Source organism: Physella acuta, unplaced genomic scaffold, assembly GCF_028476545.2.
Source record: "Physella acuta isolate Inbredline_101_S28 unplaced genomic scaffold, ASM2847654v3 ptg001050l, whole genome shotgun sequence".
NCBI classification, from domain to species: domain Eukaryota; kingdom Metazoa; phylum Mollusca; class Gastropoda; family Physidae; genus Physella; species Physella acuta.
In genome coordinates, this window is record NW_026732567.1 from 5,011 (window position 1) to 25,529 (window position 20,519).

Here is a 20,519-nt window from a genome sequence, read left to right on the forward strand (position 1 = left end):
CCCCTAAATTAAGGGACGTCTTTCAAAAGATTTAACACGTGTAACTGTTTTAGACATTGCAAGAACTATTTATTAAATTTTTAAAAAAATATTTGAAAATAACGAAGTGTCCAGTTAGTTATAAATTCCATCCTGTTTAATATTATATATTAATACTTTAAGAGTGATAATATGGATTCCAATGTTTCTTCCAGACTTTTTTCTCCGGGGGGGGGGGGACCTGAAAATTTTGGGGGGGGGGGGGGGCGGCAGACCTTCTTCGGGAAGGGGGGGGTGGCGGACACTGTTAAAAGTACATATTTTCTATATAAATTTTTCGTTTCGGGGGGGGGGGGTAGACTTTCTTCGGGCGGGGGGGGGGGGAGATTCCTAAAAAACTAAACATTTTTCAACTAGAGAACCTTTCTCATGTGTTCCGTGCTGTATTGAAATAATCTAACTTACGATAAACTCGACTACTTGATATACTCTAATACATAAACAAAGCCCCATTGTGGCCAAAGCCCCTATGTTCAAACCCCCTATGGTCAAAGCACCTATGGTCAAAGCACCTAGGACCGAAACCATATCAGCAACAGCCTTCCGCCTTTACTCCCATCTAATCTAAACGATTCATCAAAATTTACCAAACAAGTACAATACTTTGAGTTTGAACACCCCGTCAATACAAAACTTTATACACCAGGACAGATTTCTAATTCAAAGTAAGAGAAAACGAGACTTACAAGCCCTATTAAAATTAGATAACCGTTTGAAATGTTCGATATTTAAATTACGAACTTATTTAATCGTTTTCTACATCAATTATGTTACACCAAATTAAAAAAGGCAAGGTGACTGGTAAAAAGCGCCCCGACCTTTCCAAATTAGGGAGGTGGTATTACATTTTTACCAACGCGAATAAATGTAGGCCTAAATAGACCTAATTTTGGGGTGGTGGAGCAAAATTGATAGTTCGTCCTGGGTGCCGAAATAGATCGCTACTCCTTATAAAGTTATTAATTATTAGGTACTTTTTGATAATAGCGATTAAACATTTTGCGCCCCCTAGAGATGACGCCCTAGACGACCGCCTAGTTCGCCTTATAGGTAGCGCCGGCCCTGCTGGTTTGAGGGTTGGGGTGGGGGGGGGGGGTGTAGGCTGACTTGTGACGTTGAGAAGGTAAAATAAAGTCGTCAAAAAAACCGTGACGTCATTTTTTAAAACTCCCCTCCTCCCCAAGGTGGTTTTTCAAATTTTGTTTACTTCTTGTCACCATAGGCGGTTGCTACGCTGACGCAATTTGGATGCATTCCAAACCAGCCTCGTTTTGGATGGGTAGTGTAAGAACCCCCCCCCCCCCTCCCCCTCGCGGCTTCGACTTGGGTAGTCCAGACAACTCTCATCCTTCAGACGGTAAATTGTCCTTCCCCTCTGCTGCTATCTGTTTTTGGCGGGAACTTATCAAAACTTGGCCAGATAAACGTTTTTTTTTTACTCCTGTAGTTATCAATGGAAAGCACTGTTGTGTTGACCTGATTACTTTTGGGGGTCACGTCTGATCTTGCTTCTAAAACGTGATGTTATTTACCGTGCTGAAGAGAAGCCACGCGCCGGCCGCATTGTGTAGATCTAGATCTCGTCCGAGATTTGAACAAAAATTAAACTAGACCTCCAGACTTGTTTTGATCGTTTTTTTTAACTGCTCGGTCTACCTTACTGCACCTAATTTTTTAAAATTTCTTACGCCTCCGCAGTTGCATTAAAAAAACAATTAATTAAATATACACCGTTTTTATAACGCAACTTTCGGGATAAAAAATATTTAAACGTCAAAAAAAAACGTCAGGTGTATTATTGGTACTTAGCGCGGCAAGGTGCGCCATCATTCTTAAAGAAACTCTTAACAACAGGAAAACACTATCAGAATTGACGCAACCCTTAAGATAAATTTGAACGGGGGGAGGAGAAGGGGGGGGGGGGGGGGGCAGTCTGTTGGTACCTACGGACAGTTAGGGTGTCGTAAATTGGGAACATGTTTTTAAAGTGCAGGGGTAGGGTGTTGTAGAATTAAAATGTGTTGTAGTATTAAAAGGTGGTGTAGAATTAAAGGTTGTGTACCATTAAAAAGTGTTGTAGAATTAAAAGATGGTGTTGAATTAAAAGATGTTGTAGTATTACCTATCAACAGTGCCAGTTAAACAGCACAACTGTAAGATAACTTTGTTTTTTTTTAGGTATTTTACATTGTCTATATATGGCCTTTTTAGTATACAGTGCCCCTCCCCCCTCCCCTCTGGTGACATATGTACCTCTCACACCCCCTACCTAGTCTAGTGTTTTTTTTTAAAGAGAACAATGGAAATATGACATCCTGATGGTTAACAGTGTCTTGGATATGTTCAGTCATAAGCGTACCATTAATTTATTTATGTTCAATAAATCAAGTTTGGCACCATAAGTTTGATGAAAATTGTACAATTAAAAAAAAAATCCCTCAACGTTAATTAAAGTCTCACCCACTCAGTCAGTACTCACGTTAATTATGTTCAAACATGTGTATGACGTTCGTGTACTCTTTCCTCAACAACATAGTTTACGTACGTTTTTAAGTGTTTTATGGGAGCAGTGTTTCTTTCAGGCATCTCTCTAAACTAGTGCCCATTTCCTACTGAGCACACCACACCCCCCCCCGTTTAGATCAAAAAGAAAATAAAATTAGTAAAATTTTAAAAATATATTCTTTAACCATTGTCCCCCGCCCGTCGTCTCGCCCCCCCCCCTCCACATGTTTCAAGTCCACCACCCCCCCCCCCCCCCCCTCCTTCGGGAGCAAAATAAAATATATGGAGAGAAAAACCTGCTCTGGAGCCGTGGCTTGCTATCCATTGGTCCCGCTCCTACCATATCAGTACTAGTCTACAAGCACCAAGTCGTTTACATGTAAACCATAACCCTAACCCCGATCTTTAAAAGCATAACCCTATCTGAAGCAGTCACCCTTTCACTCAGCCCTCCATGAGTACCCAATCATATCACGTCTTATAAGCCTAACCCTCACCTTGAATGAAAGCTTAATTCTAGATTTTTTTTCCCTCTCCAGCAATCAGACACGCGTGTGGAGGGGTGGGTCCGCTCCCTCCCACGTCTCACCCACTCAGTCAGTACTCACGAACCACTGTGTTAGGTGCCAGACAGATTCGTACCGTCTCTCTCACTTCATGGGGTTTTTTTTTCTTCTTTCCGTTTTAAGAAATAAGGCCTATATATAAGGGACTCACGGCTAGGCTTTTATAGTGCTGCACAGACTCAAGAGGAATAACTCAATTGAAAAACAAAAACACATTTCTCTTCTCCTGAATATTGAGATATAAGACAGTAACCACAACTCGAATTTCTTCACTATAAGTTGCACAGAAGTACAAGAAGTTATTTTTTTCTATTTCAAGTTTATTTTAAAAGTTAATTAGGAGTTTGATAATTCTTCAAAGGAAGTCAGCACTTTGGTTAAATACAAGTTGTCTCTCACTGAAGACAGTTCGTCGTTGTGAATAAACATTCTGTTTGCTCTTTTGAAATGGATTCTATAAATAGTTTAACAAGAATGGTGTTTTTAGTCGTGTTTGTTATTTCGGCGCATTTTTCTCACCTCACCCATGGGACAAATGACGTTTTGTTATCGAAGATTCGAGAAAAAAGACAAGCGGTAATTAGTTTTTACATAAAGCTACCTCTTGATTTAACACATTTATGATTCTATGTGCACGCACTTGTAAGTGCCTACTTTGGGTGTATGTTTATGTGTCACTATCTATATACGTTTGTACCTGTATACGCACGCACGTGTATGCTGGTGCTTCATTTTGCAAGTAGGCATATATATATATATATATATATATATATATATATATATATATATATATATATATATGTATATGTATATATGCGTGTTTTAATCTAGGCAGTGGCGTCGCTATATCGGGTTTTACCCGATGCGGCACCATGGTGTCAACCCCCCCCCACCCCTTTTTTTTCTCTGTATATCTTGCAGTTGGTGTCTCACATCCCCCCCTCTGTAAAACCTTTAAAGTTGTCACATTTAATTCAAATGATGTTTATCTACAGTCGGTTGTTGATACAGCTGGGTGTAGCATTGTTTTCTCTATTGTTTGCATGTTTACGTCATGGTGTTACCCCCCCCCCCCCCCCCCCCCCACACCATCACTTGTCGGGATCGTCAGTGTGTACTAAAATACTTTTAAACTATAATTAACCATTCATTAAACTGGCAAAAGACAAATTTATTCTATATATCTTGAAATTTGTTTGTCTTGGTGTCACCCCCCCCCCCAAGTGGTGTCACCCAGTGTAGTCCGCACCCCCAGCTTCACGACGCCTCTGGATCTATGTGCAGTGGCGTAGCTAGGGGAATGCGGGTGGGGCGACCGCCCCGGGTGCCGACCCAAAGGGGGCGAAAAGGGGCAGAAAAATTAATTTAAAAGCTCGTTTTAAGCTCGAATTCTAAACAAAGTAACAAAAATAAACGACTACAAGGTTTTACACACTGATTTAACTGTTTTCTATATCAATTTTGAGGCACCGAAATATGGGATAGTAACTGGTTAGAAGCACCAGAAGCCTTTCCAACTGGGGGGGGGGGACGCTTTTACACAAAAATGAATAACTATATATAGAAACAGGATGGTCCGCCCCGGGCGCCGGAATAGGTTGCTACGCTTCTGTCTATGTGTGTTTAGCTCGTGTCGAAATATGAGTAGACCTACGATTGTGTGTGTGGGGGGGGGGGGGATCGCATATATATATATATATATATATATATATATATATATATATATATATATATATATATATATATATATATATATATATATACACACGTATACACGTATACACACGCATACATACTAGCCGTCTCGGCCAGGTCCTGCATGGCCTCTGTGAAAACCTTATCACTAAAGGACCGTGCCTTGTGTGTTTATTAAGCAAGATATAACAGGCATTGCCCGGATTCAGGAAATATATTACTTTTCAACTAAATGTCTATAGGCAAATGTGGACGTTTGAGAAAATAACACATAACCCTAAATTTAACTCTAACTCTGAACTTTACCCTAACCTCAACCAACAACAACCAAAACCAAACACAACAAGAATAAAGATAGTTTTTGCCATTTTCAAACTGTTCTGTCCTCAGACACTGCCGAACCCAGGTGGAGCAACAACACCAACAACCACACGATCGACAGCAACAGCGCGAACCACCGACGCCGGGATCGGGGAGCTGATCGCTGGCCTGAACGTCTCCCACGACGCCCGTCTGCTGAGGTACACGCCAGCCACCCCCCACCCTGAGAACATCAACTGCTATGTGGAGGTGCCTGTGGTAAGCCATCGGCGTCGATAAGCATCAAAGCTTAAATAGTGTCGTTGGGTCGGGTTTAGCTCATCAATGACCTTTTGGCGAACCTGTCTTACTCCGCCTCCCCAAAGTACCCAGATTTTTTTTTAAATTTTCAAAATGGGATGTTTCTTTAAAATATAGCCATAGGGCAGCTTTTTTTCTTCTCCCTCTCCTCCCCCCCCCCCACACACACACTAATTAATAAATAAATGTTTTCAGATGTAGAAAGCTACGCAGTGTCTAATGAGGGTTTTTATGTTTGTTAATTGGCACTTAAGTTCGATTTCATACGCTAATAATGAAATCTGTTAAGTTAAACGGTGTTGCTTATGGTGAAGTGTGCATTCTTTTCTTTTTTTTTCCTTCAATATTTCACCACTTAATTTAGAACAAAATTAGATACATGAGGTGGTACACAGCTGGCTTAGACATACTCAATTTTAATTTTGTCATGATGTGATTTTCTCCAAAATGACATGGTTATAAAAGTTTTTTTTAAAACCACAACGTAATTGTTTTCGAGTGGAGGTGGGGGGCTAAAAACAGTAATCACTATGAGTGTTGTTGAAAATGTTATTTATATTGTAGTGGGGTTGTGTAGGTGTATTGAAAAAGTTGAATAGTTTTATATAATGTATGCCTCGTCCCGCAATGCACAACATTGACAAATTACTCACCCCCCCCCCCCTCTTTTGACACAGGTCCAGCGTGTTGGTGGACGGTGTGTCTCCCTCGGGTCTGCCGGGAACCAGATGGGGTGCCAGGCCGGCATCTACCTGGCCTTCACCCCCGAGTGCCAGCAGAGTGAGGAAACGGAGCCGACGCCCTCCCGGAGGAGAAACCCCCAGAACATCAACAGACGCAGAAACCAGAGAGGGCGCAGCAGGAATGGTGGCCAGTAACACACCCCACTTCACCCATCGACTCCCCTAGCCCAGTAAACTTTACCCCCCCCCCCCCCTCTCTTACCTCCATGGACTCCCCAGCCCAAGATGTGACCATGATGTTTAGTCTTCTCATCGATTAGCCATATCTGCAAAGTCACAAAACGATACTCAAACAGTAACCATAACTCTTGAGTAGTAAGTTTCATAATCGGCGAGTGATGATTGTGTAGAAAGGCTATGGCTAATCAACGAGAACTTGAATTTAATATCTATTTATTTTACAATAATTCCAAACTAATGAAAAAAGCTCATATCAGAAAATCATGTTTTCCCATTTTTTTCCAAAGATTATTAAGTATCGAAACAGAGTTATTTTAAATGTTTAAATAAAAGAATCAGTAATAAGTCATATTTAGTTTAGAAAGTATTTGTTTTTATTAACCCTAGAACCTATGTTTTTAAAAAATCTAGCCTACGAAGGTGAATATTACATGTTAATTAGATTTTATATTTTATCGCTTAGCCTACTATTACCTCATTGTATTTCGTATTTTTTTTCTATAGCCTATTTATGTTTTACTTAGATCTAATGTTTAGCAGAGCTTATGCAGAATCTTTGTTTACGGTATTCGTTTATCAATTTGATAAAAGTTTATTATTTTTAAAAATCTACCTCATATTAGAGAATGTTGAATTAAATTAGTCTTTATTTAACAAGATTCTTTTATTATTAACAATAATTGTTTCCCTTAGTTATTTAATAAATAGTTTCTTTTTTTTAAATATGTAGTATTTATAGATAATTTATATTATACGTGTGTATTTATTGTATATAATGTATTTACAGTCAATGCTTTTAAAGATACGCTGATTACAATGACATGCATAGTTGGTAAAAAATTATTATTTAGGCGAAAAGTCTTTAGGCCTTAGACTAATTTATTTTGAAATTAATTTGTTAATTTTTTTTTAAACCTGGCTTTGTATTAAAAAAAAATGCAAAGAGCCAGTTAGGCCTTATTAAGTCATTCAAGATTATTCTACAACTGGTATTGTAACAATCTCACAATGTGACTTTCCCCCAACTTCAAAACTGACCACTGTTAAGTAAAACTATATTGAACTACTTTTACCATCATTACTGATATGGTTTCATTTTTTGTTTGCTGTATACATTCATTCATTTTTTTTTTCTTTAGTCTTACAAAAAGGATATATTTACATGGAAGACTGAGTCTACAAATTGTGTGCTTGGTGTTCTAAAAACATAATGGCTAAAACACTTTTAGAATAATTATAACGCATCATCAAATGCATTGAGACCATTAATATAACGTGTCAGTTTTTAAAAAGTTAATTAGGGTCTGTAATTTATTAAATATGGAAAGTGGCAGCATCAAAGCTTTATTTATTTGTTAGTTATCTTATCAAGGTTGATATTTAATATTCCTATTAAATTTAAATCAGTAAATAAATCTCCATTCATAGTAAAGAGTAATATTCAGTTTAAAAAATTACATTTACTTGAAATTTCCATTTGTTAAACAGTAATACCTTATCAAGTTCGGTCGTGTTTTACTTATGCCAGATTTTTCAAGCTTTGTAAGCTTATTTCATGGACTTTCATATTATATCAGCATTTTTGAAAGAATTTTACTTTTAATATTAACAAACATCTTATATCTATATATGTATTGTTAAAAATTAATTGCGTAAAAAATATGATTATAATAAAAGGCCAGTTTATCCAAATGTTATTCACGTAGGGAAATCAGTTACTAGTCATTGTTTTTTTTTAAATGTCAAATTTGTTACCACAATTTATTAAAAAGTCCCATATTCATGTCAATAAACAATTTACACAACTATTGTTTTTATTACTTTTCACTTGCTTTCCATGAAACATAAGCCAAATAACACATTATTATATATTTGTATCAAGTTTATTGTTATCAGTTCACAAAATATCACAATCATCATGAGCACTAATCAGTCACATAAATAAGTATCCCAAGCATTGCATTGTGGTGCTTGTATTTATTTAATTTTCTTTAAGCAATTAAAACATAACATAGTGCATAGTGGAAATTCTTGAAATCAAGCATGAGTTTTTGTCACGTAGCCTGACCAGTTCATGTACCTTAGTGGCACTGGGTTTTCTAAAACAATTTAAACAAAAAAAAATATAACACTTATTTGCAGGTTTCTGTAGATGATTTCTGAAACTAAAAATAGAAACACAACGAATGTTATATTTTTGTTGTTACTAAATAAATACTTCCAAGATGGCATTTGGAACTGTATACATAACTGTTTCAAAATAAAATCATTTACAATACATCCCATGGCACAGATTTCTTTACCTTCAGTCAAAAATTAACTTTGGCACTTTATTTGATGACCTTAGTCTTTTTGATCAAGTCTTTAAGTTTAGTTTGGCCATCAAGGAAATTCAGAAAAGTCAATGTTTTATATTTTTAGGATATTTGCTAGATATGTAATAAGAAAAAATGGCATCGCTATCTTCCAAAAGGGAAAATAAGCTCTGATGGACATGAATAAGTTTAATCATAACAAAGAATCAGTTCTTTGATATAAAAAAATGGAACAAAAACAGCATAAAATAATATTTGACTTTCTTAAAAAAAACTGGTCATATTAGTCAACTGTTTCCAGTATGCTTCTAAAATATTATGACAGAGATCATAAAAAATATTTAAGTAGCCTTTGACTTCTGAATGTAAGAGTGGAGTCTTTAGGAATTTTTAGATTCTGTACTTGCACAGATATAAATTTCTGTACCCATTAGTACCTGGTGAACTCAGGGACATGATAAAACAAGCCAAGACATAAATTATATTCTGATTTTTTTTACATCCTTTTGGATAAGCAATTAATTATTTTTAAACCTGTTTGAAAAAAAAGTGGCTCCCATCACCTATCTTAATTTGAAGACTTCTAACTGGTTAAACTCATACTAACAAGCCACACCTACTATTAACCAAGAGATCAATCTTGACATAAAAAAAAACATGCACACCATGACATCTATAAAATTAAGCACATTTCAACAGGATAATGCTGTGTAAAACATACAGGAGAAGAATGTGAGCAATACTGCAGTTCACACAGAAAAATATAGTGGTAAAAATATATTTTAGTAATACTTTCATTTTACAAAATATGGTTTTTAGCTTCTTTTAAAATTCTACTTATTTGCATTTATAAATTTTTATTTGAATGAAGAGAATTATTGTTAATAATAATTTGTATGGTGCTAAAATTGATTAAAGTTGTAAAACTGTCTTCACCCAACATTTTACAAACAAAAAAAAAGTTTTAGTATTATTTTCTTTTGAAGTAGAATGAAAATCTCGATGAAAAAGATTAAATGATCATTATACGTAAAAGTTCCCAAAAGTAAAAAAGTTGTATGTAGTAAATCCAAACAATTATTTATACTTAGCTTTGAATTTTTTTTGAAATGTTAAAAATCCTGATTTAAATTGAAAATAATTTTCTAAAACTCTATGGAAATATAAGAAGTCTTTAGCATTCAAATTCTAAAACTTAATTTCTAAGATTTGAAGTATGGATTTACTCGTACAGTAGCACAAAAAGCCTGTGTTATCCTCACCATACTTTAATGTTAAACTCAGCTTATAAAACTATTTATGCCAGATTTTACTTAAACTGTAAAACTAAAATCTTTTATATTACAATTGAATATAAGTTGTTCATAGTAACTTACAAATTAGCCATTTTAAAAATATGCTTTTGGCTCTTTACTGATAAATCTATGATGTACTACGTGACTGAATCCTGTTTTCCATTATCTTCTAGTAACTTTAATATTTCTTTCTGGTCAAAGTCAACAGCTAAATCTGTCGCTGTTTTATCAGCCATTTTCAACTGGGGATCAGCACCATGCCGTAGGAGGCAGGTTACAATCTGTTCATGGCCTACAAATAGACATATTATAAACAAGTAAATATCAAACAAATCACTCTTCAAACACAATATGTAAATATAATTCAATCATAAAATTTTGTATTTTAAGTACTCTACTTGATCCAACATATCAGATCAACTTAGAGAAAATATTGCTCATAATTTTTTTTTCTTAGAAACTAAATAAAAAAATTTTTTTGTTAGAAACTAAAGCAATAAATAAATTCTCAGCTTATTTTTTCTAACTAAAACAGAGGATTTAAAAAAAAATAATGGGATGAGATCTACTTTCAGTTCATTTTTAAACTACAAAACCAAATATCAGTAGAGTTAGGGGAAAAAAAACTGTTATAGACTCACCATGCATGACAGCCAAATGTAACGGTGTTGAACGATCACACTGGGTGTTGATACAGTTGACGTTGGTCCTAGAACAACCACACAAAATTTCAACAATGGGCAGATTACCACTGTTGGAGGCAGCATGGAGGGCAGTGTTTCCATTGTCAGCTGGTTGGTTAACGTCTATTGAATCCTCCTAGATATTTGATTTTTTAAAAAAGGTTAGTTTAAATTTAAGAACAGAATGTAGATGAAAAATATTCCACTAATTCTTTTTAAATGCAGGCCTATATATGAATTTGCTCTTATAAATTTAAAATATATAAATACTAAGCCTTTATGATAACAAGCTTTTAAATAAAACTAAAAATAAGAAAACAAATGATATATGTTCTTAATCTGTAACAGAATAAAAATATAATCGATGGTGACTCCAAAACATTTTAATTCAAAAACAAATGCTTTTACTTTCCTTATAAATTATGTTTATTTTTTGTTTTAGTGCATTTAGAAGTTAATTATTATAAAAATTGTATATATTTGTTTTATTTTTAATTAAATAATAAAACAAACAAAAGTTCAAGTTATTGAAACATAAATACCATTTATTTAAATTTAAAAACAATTGTTTTACACTTATAAGACAATACCACATGACAGCAGAAAGATATTTACTCTTACTTTGCTTAAAAAATATTTTACTACATCAGGCTGATTTTGCATAACTGCAATGAAGAGCAGAGACTTTCTTTGAGAATCTGTGTAAGACATGCTCACGTGGCCACTCTTGATCAAATAGCTGATGACATCAATGTAACCTAGTCTAGAAAAAAAACAAATGTACAAACAGCTGTTGACATCAATGTAACCTAGTCTGGAAAAAAAAAATGTACAAATAGCTGATGACATCAATGTAACCTAGTCTAGAAAATAAATGTACAAATAGCTGATGACATCAATGTAACCTAGTCTAGAAAATAAATGTACAAATAGCTGATGACATCAATGTAACCTAGTCTTGAAAAAAACAATTGTTCAAATAGCTGATGACATCAATGTAACCTAGTCTAGAAAAAAAAACAAATGTACAAATAGCTGATGACATCAATGTAACCTAGTCTAGAAAAAAAATGTACAAATAGCTGATGACATCAATGTAACCTAGTCTAGAAAAAAAACAAATGTACAAATAGCTGATGACATCAATGTAACCTAGTCTAGAAAAAACAAATGCACAAATAGCTGATGACATCAATGTAACCTAGTCTTGAAAAAAACAATTGTTCAAATAGCTGATGACATCAATGTAACCTAGTCTAGAAAAAAAACAAATGTACAAATAGCTGATGACATCAATGTAACCTAGTCTAGAAAAAACAAATGCACAAATAGCTGATGACATCTATGTAACCTAGTCTAGAAAAAAAAGAAATGTACAAATAATGTGATTGCTGAAATAGAAGTTTTCTGTTTAAAACATCAGTCATTTCATACATGTGATCCTCTACAATGGTTTCAGGTGCTTAGAACTTAAAGCTGATTGTGAATTTTAAGTCAGTCAAAATTCATTTAAATGCTGGTTGCAATGGTGAAAACTATTAAAAATCAGAACTAGAGTCCTTGTGTAATGACAGTTTTACTTTTCTCTATCAAAAATGTAACTGTAAAAGTTTTGAATTTACTATTTAATATCTTTATAATAAGCACATCAGTTAGTTACTTGAAAAATACAATTTTAATACTTTTGTTACTTTTTAAAATAACTTCACCACAAAAGTGTGCATGTATCAATAAATAATTAGAAAATGCTAAAATCATTTAGTCAATACTATGGCTCTCTCCTCATGAACTCTACTTCACCTGTTCTAGATCTAATAAAAAATCTTTAACAACAACAAAAAAATAATACATGACTACAAAATGATTTTTGATAGGTTAATCAATTATATTATTTTTTTCTTACTGAATTGACTGCATCATCCTTTTGTGTGAGGTCTCCTTAAATTTGGACACATCTAGAGGCTTACTCTGTATAGCAACACCTGTCAAATTTCTGTAAAAATTGACCACGGATGACCAAACATTTACGAGTGCGAAAGATCGAGTAGCTAACAGCCATTGAGCATACTGGCGGTTGCTTGTAGAACAACGAACATCAGAAAGAAGTTTTTTGTACTGATCATCTTTTTCTGATGTTAGTGTATCTAAGTAGTCAAGAAACAAATAAGGCCCAGAGGAGCCTAACAGTTTAACAGGATATTCTTTAAACACGGACCCACATAGGTCTAACATATCTCTTCGAACTACTTTGTTTGAGTCCCTGCCTACAGCAAAAGCTAGTCCTATTTCATCCAATAAAATGTCAAACTCCATAGAAAATATTTCTTTCTTTTGAAAATCTGGGAAGTCCGACAGCCAAAAATGAGAAAATTGCACAAAATTTTCTTTAGAGTTAATAAATTTGGCTAGCTCTTGAATGGCTTCATTCGATCTTTTGAGCCAGTTTGCTACCATTGTAGCATCCATAAAAATAAGAATATCATCATAGTTCACACGACTTTTTACTTTAGTTGTCTGTTTCTTTAAATTCTCTGGTGGATGAGAATTTATTTTTGACTCTGAAGATTTTTTAACTGGAGGCAAAGGGGATGGTTTGGGTAACTCATGCCTTGCTGGTTGCAGTGAAACTTCAACTTTTTTTCTCCTTTTCTTATGATTGTTTGTTAACTTTGCATTACCAGTTTTTGAAGATTTGAAATGAACTTCATCATTACTGACCACATCACTGTCATCCAACTGGGTCTGAACAGGCAGAACAGAATTGATATCTGAGGTTTCTGTAATACAGCCTGAGTCAGGGGAAACAACTGGAGTATTTCTTGAACTGCTGGTAACTACAGACTTAGAGCTCTCCAGTGAAAGTCTGCTTATGATTCGGTCCTCATCTGAGAATATTTCATCCTCCTCGTCTTCATGAAAAGTCAGTCTTGAGACACAAATTAAATCTCGTAGATCCCGAACTCCACGGCTCATTCTTTGCTATTCAATAAGTTTCTAGTGTAACCTTTTAATTTAAAAGATCACATTCTTGACAAACCTAGGGAATAAACTATTGGCTGATGTTTTTATTCAACATCATCAATGTCATGAGCCTGTGGATCTATAATAACTTCAATACTGAATCGAATATCAGCAGCTAGAAAAATAAAGGTTAGGTAAGCAGGTAATCGGATCCGGGAATACCAGGCAAGGCTGAACAGGAATGACAAAGTTTTACTTAAAGTTTTTGAGAAATCTGAATAGAGTGACAACACAAGTGTTGGCTCTTCCATTGCTCCCTTTCTTTAGACATCTGTGAAATAGATGAATAGAAAATAAAACTGAGTGTTTTCAAAAATCAGTAACTATAGTCATTTTTAAACTGGATTCAACTTTTAGGATGATGCAACTATTATTATATTTTAAGTATGATTAATTAACTGGCAGGTTTATTTTTAGAAATTGCAATTACTACTCATAATGAATTAATTAGCAGTAGTCATAAAAATAAACAATATAATTTGCCATATAATTTTGTCAGTATTTTTTATTAAATTTAACATCACTTTCTTAAATGTCATTTAAGAAAAGATTCCACAATGTTTGCTCTACAACTATACAAAGAAAAATTGTTTATGCCAGTTTTACTGATATAACATATAGTGTAGTATCCACCATTACTACTCTAAATCACAGGTTCCCAATTGGCGACCCATAGTTTGGGAACTTATACTCTAACTTTAAATTATTGAATTGGATGTCATAGTGTAGTGTCCTGTGGCTTAAATGTTTCGAAAAAGTTATCAGGCATATTAAATTTAAAAAATAATAATGACACATACTCAACTGTGGAGGAATTAAAGTGTAAACAATTAAACTCTGTTAAACTAAAATTACTAGTTTGTTTTTATTTCTACACTAGTCTACAAACATTAATAATGATTCAATAAAATACATAATAATAATAAATTAATAATAAAAGGCAAAGGCCCTACTCATTGACCTGATCTGCCTAAGACGCTGCCTAAGAATAGTCTTATCTTAACAGTCTAAACTCTAAAGTAATAAAGTCTAAAATATTAGATTTTGATTTAGAAAAACCTAGTAATAAATCTAGTCATTCTAGTGACTTGGGGGTCTAGCCTTTAGATCTATATTATTAAATAATACGAAATTACTAAGTAAATAGTGTACACTGCTAGTGTAATGCACTAGTGTAATTCTAGCAGCTAGAAAACTAGTGAATTACAACAGTTTCAGTAACACTAGTTGTTGGTACACTTAAGTACACACACAGTGTTTGAGAGAAAAAGCTCAGAACACGATCATTAAGTCTAAATCACTCAAATCACTGTGACTCGGTACTCAGTGTGTCAATGAGACTCTGACTCCGTGGAGTGGTTTGGGACTCTGTGGTTGTGTTTGTGTGCCTACTCCGTTTAACATAAAATGTTGGTTTACTTTGGATAATAGATCTAATAACAATTAAAAGATATTCAAGGGTATGTACTAATGTAGATCTAATTTTAAAATACTCAAGGAATTTTAAATTGCTGAAGACGTTGTTAATTAGATCTATGTTGTTATTATGTTAGAATTAGCGAATAGTTGGAATGTCGCAATGACGGAAGCAAGAAAACACACCTTCAGTATAAAAAGTTTACGAAAGCTGTTGAATAACATAAACTAAACAGATAACCGGAAGCTGGTGCTTAGAAACGGATTGTACATACTACATAGGAATGGACACACACGGGGGGGGGGGGGGGGGGAGGGAAGAATGGGAATTTAAAAAAATAAATGTAGGTCTATTATACTTATATAGGCCTATGTCAATCCATTATTTATAAAACCAGCACAAAAATCGTGCGCCCTTATTTAATAAAGTCCCAACACACTTGTTAAATAAATTAAGCATTTTTACAAAGTTTTTATATTAATTAATATATTTCAAATGATTGGGTGGAAACACGATCAAATGATTAGTCAAATTTTAAATAGCAAACCTATTATAATTTTATAATTAATATTTAATATTATACTATAATAATATGCCTATTTCACGTCAAGTGCTTTGTTTCGAACTTGAAGCGTATATGACTATATGTGTATGGCTCAGATGATAATGTGAGGTGGCACATTATTTACAAAATAAGTTAAACAGTGAAATATTACTAAATAACATAATATAATGACATCACTTATGGACAATCCCTTCTTATATTAGGCCTTCTTAAACACATTTCTCGTCTCCTTTTTACTTTCTCGTATATAGAAAATCTACGAAGTATAGAGAAAGTCTTGTAATCGTGCAAAAAAAAAGCGAGTTTTTTGGAAATCTCGACGTTTTACACCTCACTGATACGGAAAAACATAGTTTTGCAATCTTGTCCGTATGTCTGTGTGTGTGTCTGTCTGTGTGTCTGTAAACACGATAACTTGAGTACCGTTACAACTAGGTTGATGAAATTTCATATATAAGTATTTTATCAAAATCGTAGATCCGTATCAACTTTTGAGCGATTTCAGATAACCGGAAGTGGTACTTTTTTACTTTGAATTTTTCAAAAGCCTATAACTTGAGTACTATTTTAGATAGATAAATAAAATTTCACATGTAAGCAAAAGATCTAATTCTCTACCCTCTATCAAATTTTGAGTAATTTCCGTTGACCGGGAGTAGTAATTTACGCTATTTCCAATTTCTCAAAAAAAAAACGCATGTAAATTTATAAAGTACTAATAATATTGCGCACTATTATGCACATCTTTATTTGGCGTTCACTTGGTGTGCAATTCTTTTTCCACGAGATTTTATTCTATTTTTAAAAGTTTAAGTATTTAAAATGGATTAAAAATCATGTCTATATCCTAAGTTCCCATCCCCTGTTGTTTTATATAAGAATATTCGAGAAAGTTTAAGGGAGATCACTCCCGGTTTATTGATTGTTGTAAACCTAACGCTTCACGGCACTAATGCATGCGAGTGTTTCTTTCAGACTTTTATTCTCAGGGGGGGGGGCGGACTAAATTTTCCACTGGTAAAACACGAGCGGACACTGGTAATTACCGTAATACCTGCAGCGTAGGAGGGTGACATTGGTCTTCTTGTGTACATACTTGGACTTCCTTGATCAAAAGCGTACTTCTTTTAGGTGACATAGCCGATTTGACACCAAGTGTAGTTGTTGCCTTAGTTATATGGATAATCACTAATTGTCATTTCGTCAGTCACTTAGGAGAAATAATACTCTACGATCCGACACGCGGCGTAGCATGCGCCGCCATTTAATTGTTTTATTTTCTACTTTGGGGTCATTCATAAATGACGTCACGCTTTTTTTGACGATTTTTACCTCCCCCCCTCCCCTCCGTCACACGTCGTCACAAAAAGCCAGACCCCCCCCCCCCTAAAATGACGTCACGCCTCAACCTACAACCCCCCCTCAAAATTGCAGTTGAACATCGATATTTTTCCAAAATCTTGTCTAAACTATTACAATTTATTAAAACAGTTATCTAAAACGCGAAATAACGTCTAAAATTCGTTTTCTAACATTGCTTTTTTATAATGCAAAAATGTGACGTCGCAACATCTGACCCCCCCCCCCTCCCCCTCATCACACATCGTCACAAAATTACGGACCCCCCTCCCCCCTACGAGTGTGACGTCATTTATGGATGACCCCTTTTCAGTGATTCATAATTTGTGAATTCGACACTACCGATGCTGCGACTGAAAATATTTTGCTTTAAAACACTTTCAGTAGCTAGTGAAAGACTATTATCCTCCCCTCTTCTTAGTTTCAAATCGTTTAAAAATTAAATTATCTGCCAATAATAGCCGGCACTAATTTGACCCGGCTCTACCACTGTAAACATTTGGCGTGAACCACAGCTCACCAGGCTGGTGGCAGTTTCTTCCAGGCATCTCTTTGGGGGGGGGGGGGGGTGGATGAAATTTATATAGAAAATATATACTTTTAACAGTCAGTGTCCGTCCGTCCCCCGGAGAAAAAAGTCTGGAAGTGGCTGGTGGGGGTGGAGCGATACACTCAGAGAGCGAGGGAGGGGGCAGCACAGCGCGTACGTGGTGGTGTTGGTGTACCGCATGGCCCCCACATAGAGAATTATATATAGAGATTATTAAAATATTAGGTCCTATTTTTATAAAAAAAATGACCCAGCTAAAGAGTATGTGAACGCTAACCAAACATTTCTGAGTGTTTGCTCTTCATGACGTCTATGTATGTTTAGCATCATTGCTCAGCTCTTAAGTTACAATTAATGCAAAGTGCAGATTTCCACGTACGACTTGTAAATTATCGAAGCCGATGTTGCATCTTCAAGGCAAACCACAAATTTTCAGCCCAAACAATTCATTGAATTACAAAAATCGTGCCAATTTAAATCCATATATTACTTACTACTCGATTACTGATTAACCATGCTCCGAGTTACTTGTTGCATACTTCCGCATGTTGCTGTTTCAAAATAACTTGTCCCATCTTCAGGGATCAACTGACTGGAATGAAGTAGTGAGTTTTTGTTTTACCAATAGGCCTATTTTCGTTGAAGTAAATAGTGAATTTCTGAGTTAATCAAAGTTAAAAACATAGTTGATGCCTTGTGAATTGTAGCATGATGGAACGAAGCATTTTTCATATAAAAATTTAGTTGTTTTTAAAATAAAATATATATATATATATAACTTGTGTAAGTGGTGCATTGCGTGTTTTTAAAGAGTTGGGCGTGGACTTACAATTAAACTAATAACCGTAATACTAGATCTAGTAGTAATAGCTACAAACTCCAATCTTAAATGTTAAGCTACTACTATTGCTCAATTTTTTGCTGCCTTCGGCTAAAATAGGTATCAGTATCAGTAGGTAAAACATTTCCTGTTAAAGAAAGGCACTAAAATTATCACACATTTTATAACAAAAGGTTGAATTTTTAATCAAATTTTATTACAGAAAAAATCCAATAGAGTTAATGATCAGAAGATCCTCAATTACTTTTGATACAATAAGAACAGGAAATCAAACAAAATCTTGAAAATCAATACCGCTGATAACAATCAAAACAGTTTTGTTTTCAATGACTAGGAAAAATAAAACTTCACACTCAATTGTTGGTTCATGCAGATCTATATGACCAGCCATCCAAGCACCAATAAAGTGATCTGGCAACCTAGAGCTCATGTGAACTGGCCAGTAGGACTACACAAGCTGATCAAGTCCCATACACACCAGGACTGGTTGTGTTTGAACAAAGGCCACCAAAGACTCAAGATTGCAACCAAATTGATGAGTCAATAGCACACTCTGCACTGGTCCTTTTGTTAGGAACTGAAAAATGACAAGCAACCCTTGTAAAAAAAGGTTTTATTACAGAACAAAAGATGAGCTAGGAAACATCAAATGACTATTGGCGGTCACAATTTCTGCAGTCATTAATACTCCCAGCACCACCAAGTAATCCACACAAAATACTTGTAAATAATAAAGGTTTTCAAATACATGCAGTTATAAAGCTTGAACTTGAATAGAAATAGCACTATTATCATGTACTGTATATTAATCAGGTCTAATTTTGATGAGCATTAATTATTTGATTTTACATGATATAATAAAAGATACTGAATAATAAAAACTAAGATTCACATCAGTTGCTACACTAAAAGATCAGACTTCTGGCAAGAATGTAATGGTAAAAATCAGAAAATATATTTTAAAATATAAATGCTAATAATAAATATGATGCTATGTCTTGTGAATACAACACAAACACATGCAACCTAAGTACTGAACACAAGCAGCCAACAGCATCCTAATGCCTCAAAACAAATGTCCATTTCAAACAACTGATGGAAGATTTTTCATGTGCTTAAATGCCATACAGGTAGCCCAAGCTAATGCAGATTTACACAGGTAACTTAGTGTGAGGGATACACAACATAAATATACACCATAACCACCTAGCTGAATGTTACTCTTACAGAAAAACATTAAAAAGGTTAATACAATCTACTTTTAAATCCTGTTATACTAGCTTACTGAATCCATTTTGTTTGTATAATTTATTGGAGCTTTTTTTTTGGAAATGTTTAGAAACAATATCTAGAGATAAATGTAAACAATTTCAAATGAAATAAGCTTAGAAAATAGAATTAAGAGCTGGTGCATACAGAGCTATGTCCTTGAATAGAAGATTGAATTCACCTCAAGAATAAAAATATTTCTCAAGGTATGGGAAGTAGCAACACTTGGTAAATCCAGAATTAGTTGTATATGTAACTATTAAGTATTATGGGAGGAAATTTTATTTATAAATAAAAAAATTACCATGCTGTTTCAAAAAATTTTTAAATATCAAAATAAAATACATTTTGTTTTGATCAATGGTATTCATAGTTTGTTCAATATTTTGCTAATTACATAAACCCACTTATTAACTTAATTCATATTATATAAATTTACTTATAAGTTGACTATTTTAAGTATATTTATTGTGTAATTTAAAGTATTTTCAGGAATTGAGGGCTACCTGTATTTTCAAATAGAGAAAACTGTATGTACACTCAACACAATAATACCTTGGTCAGCACAACCCTGAAGTCCATACTAGAATATATATAAACTAGTCTACATAGATACCTTATATGAACAGAGTAAAACATCTGCCTTAAGGTTTAAAAAAAAAAAGCCAGTTACAAGATATGTTGTACATATACAAAGTACACTGTATAATTTTGATGATAACAAGATGTATCTTTCAAGTTGTAATTCTATCAATATTAAGCTTATTGCAATAAGTTTTATACATTGAAAAATTCGTAGCAAATTAAGTTAAGCATAAAAACTTCCATAATTATAAATTTTTGGCTGTACAATTG

General features: G+C 34.3%; 2 protein-coding genes across 5 annotated transcripts; one reads left to right on the forward strand and one right to left on the reverse strand.

Annotated features, from left to right (window-relative positions):
* Window positions 1-3,450: 3,450 nt before the first annotated feature.
* LOC131955030 (uncharacterized) lies at window positions 3,451-6,340 on the forward strand (the record flags this gene model as incomplete). Its single annotated transcript, XM_059318950.1, is given in 3 exon segments — window positions 3,451-3,686; window positions 5,196-5,384; window positions 6,104-6,340. Coding segments are annotated over 3 exon segments (519 nt in total). The 3' UTR covers window positions 6,305-6,340.
* A 2,423-nt stretch (window positions 6,341-8,763) lies between these two features.
* On the reverse strand, window positions 8,764-15,285 carry LOC131955031 (uncharacterized). 4 transcript variants are annotated; one of them, XM_059318953.1, is made up of 5 exons: window positions 15,266-15,285; window positions 12,546-13,934; window positions 11,264-11,405; window positions 10,601-10,778; window positions 8,764-10,251 (listed from the first exon to the last, which is right to left on the reverse strand). In XM_059318953.1, the coding sequence occupies exons 2-5, from the start codon at window positions 13,613-13,615 to the stop codon at window positions 10,097-10,099; spliced, it is 1,545 nt and encodes a 514-aa protein (XP_059174936.1). In that variant the 5' UTR covers window positions 13,616-13,934; window positions 15,266-15,285; the 3' UTR covers window positions 8,764-10,096. The 4 variants fall into 4 exon arrangements, with proteins under 4 accessions (XP_059174936.1, XP_059174935.1, XP_059174934.1 ...); XM_059318952.1 differs by lacking the exon at window positions 15,266-15,285 and adding an exon at window positions 15,157-15,263; XM_059318951.1 differs by lacking the exon at window positions 15,266-15,285 and adding an exon at window positions 15,132-15,252.
* Between the last annotated feature and the right edge of the window lie 5,234 nt (window positions 15,286-20,519).

What these genes read in the sequence shown, in the direction of transcription:
- LOC131955031 (XM_059318953.1), bottom strand. Translation starts at nt 13,615, where the DNA reads ATGAGCCGTGGAGTTCGGGATCTACGAGATTTAATTTGTGTCTCAAGA. An exon ending in AGGATGATGCAGTCAATTCA is followed by an intron (nt 11,406 to 12,545) that starts GTAAGAAAAAAA and finishes TTTTTTTTCTAG; the next exon opens with ACTAGGTTACATTGATGTCA. An exon ending in ACATTTGGCTGTCATGCATG is followed by an intron (nt 10,252 to 10,600) that starts GTGAGTCTATAA and finishes GTCTATTTGTAG; the next exon opens with GCCATGAACAGATTGTAACC.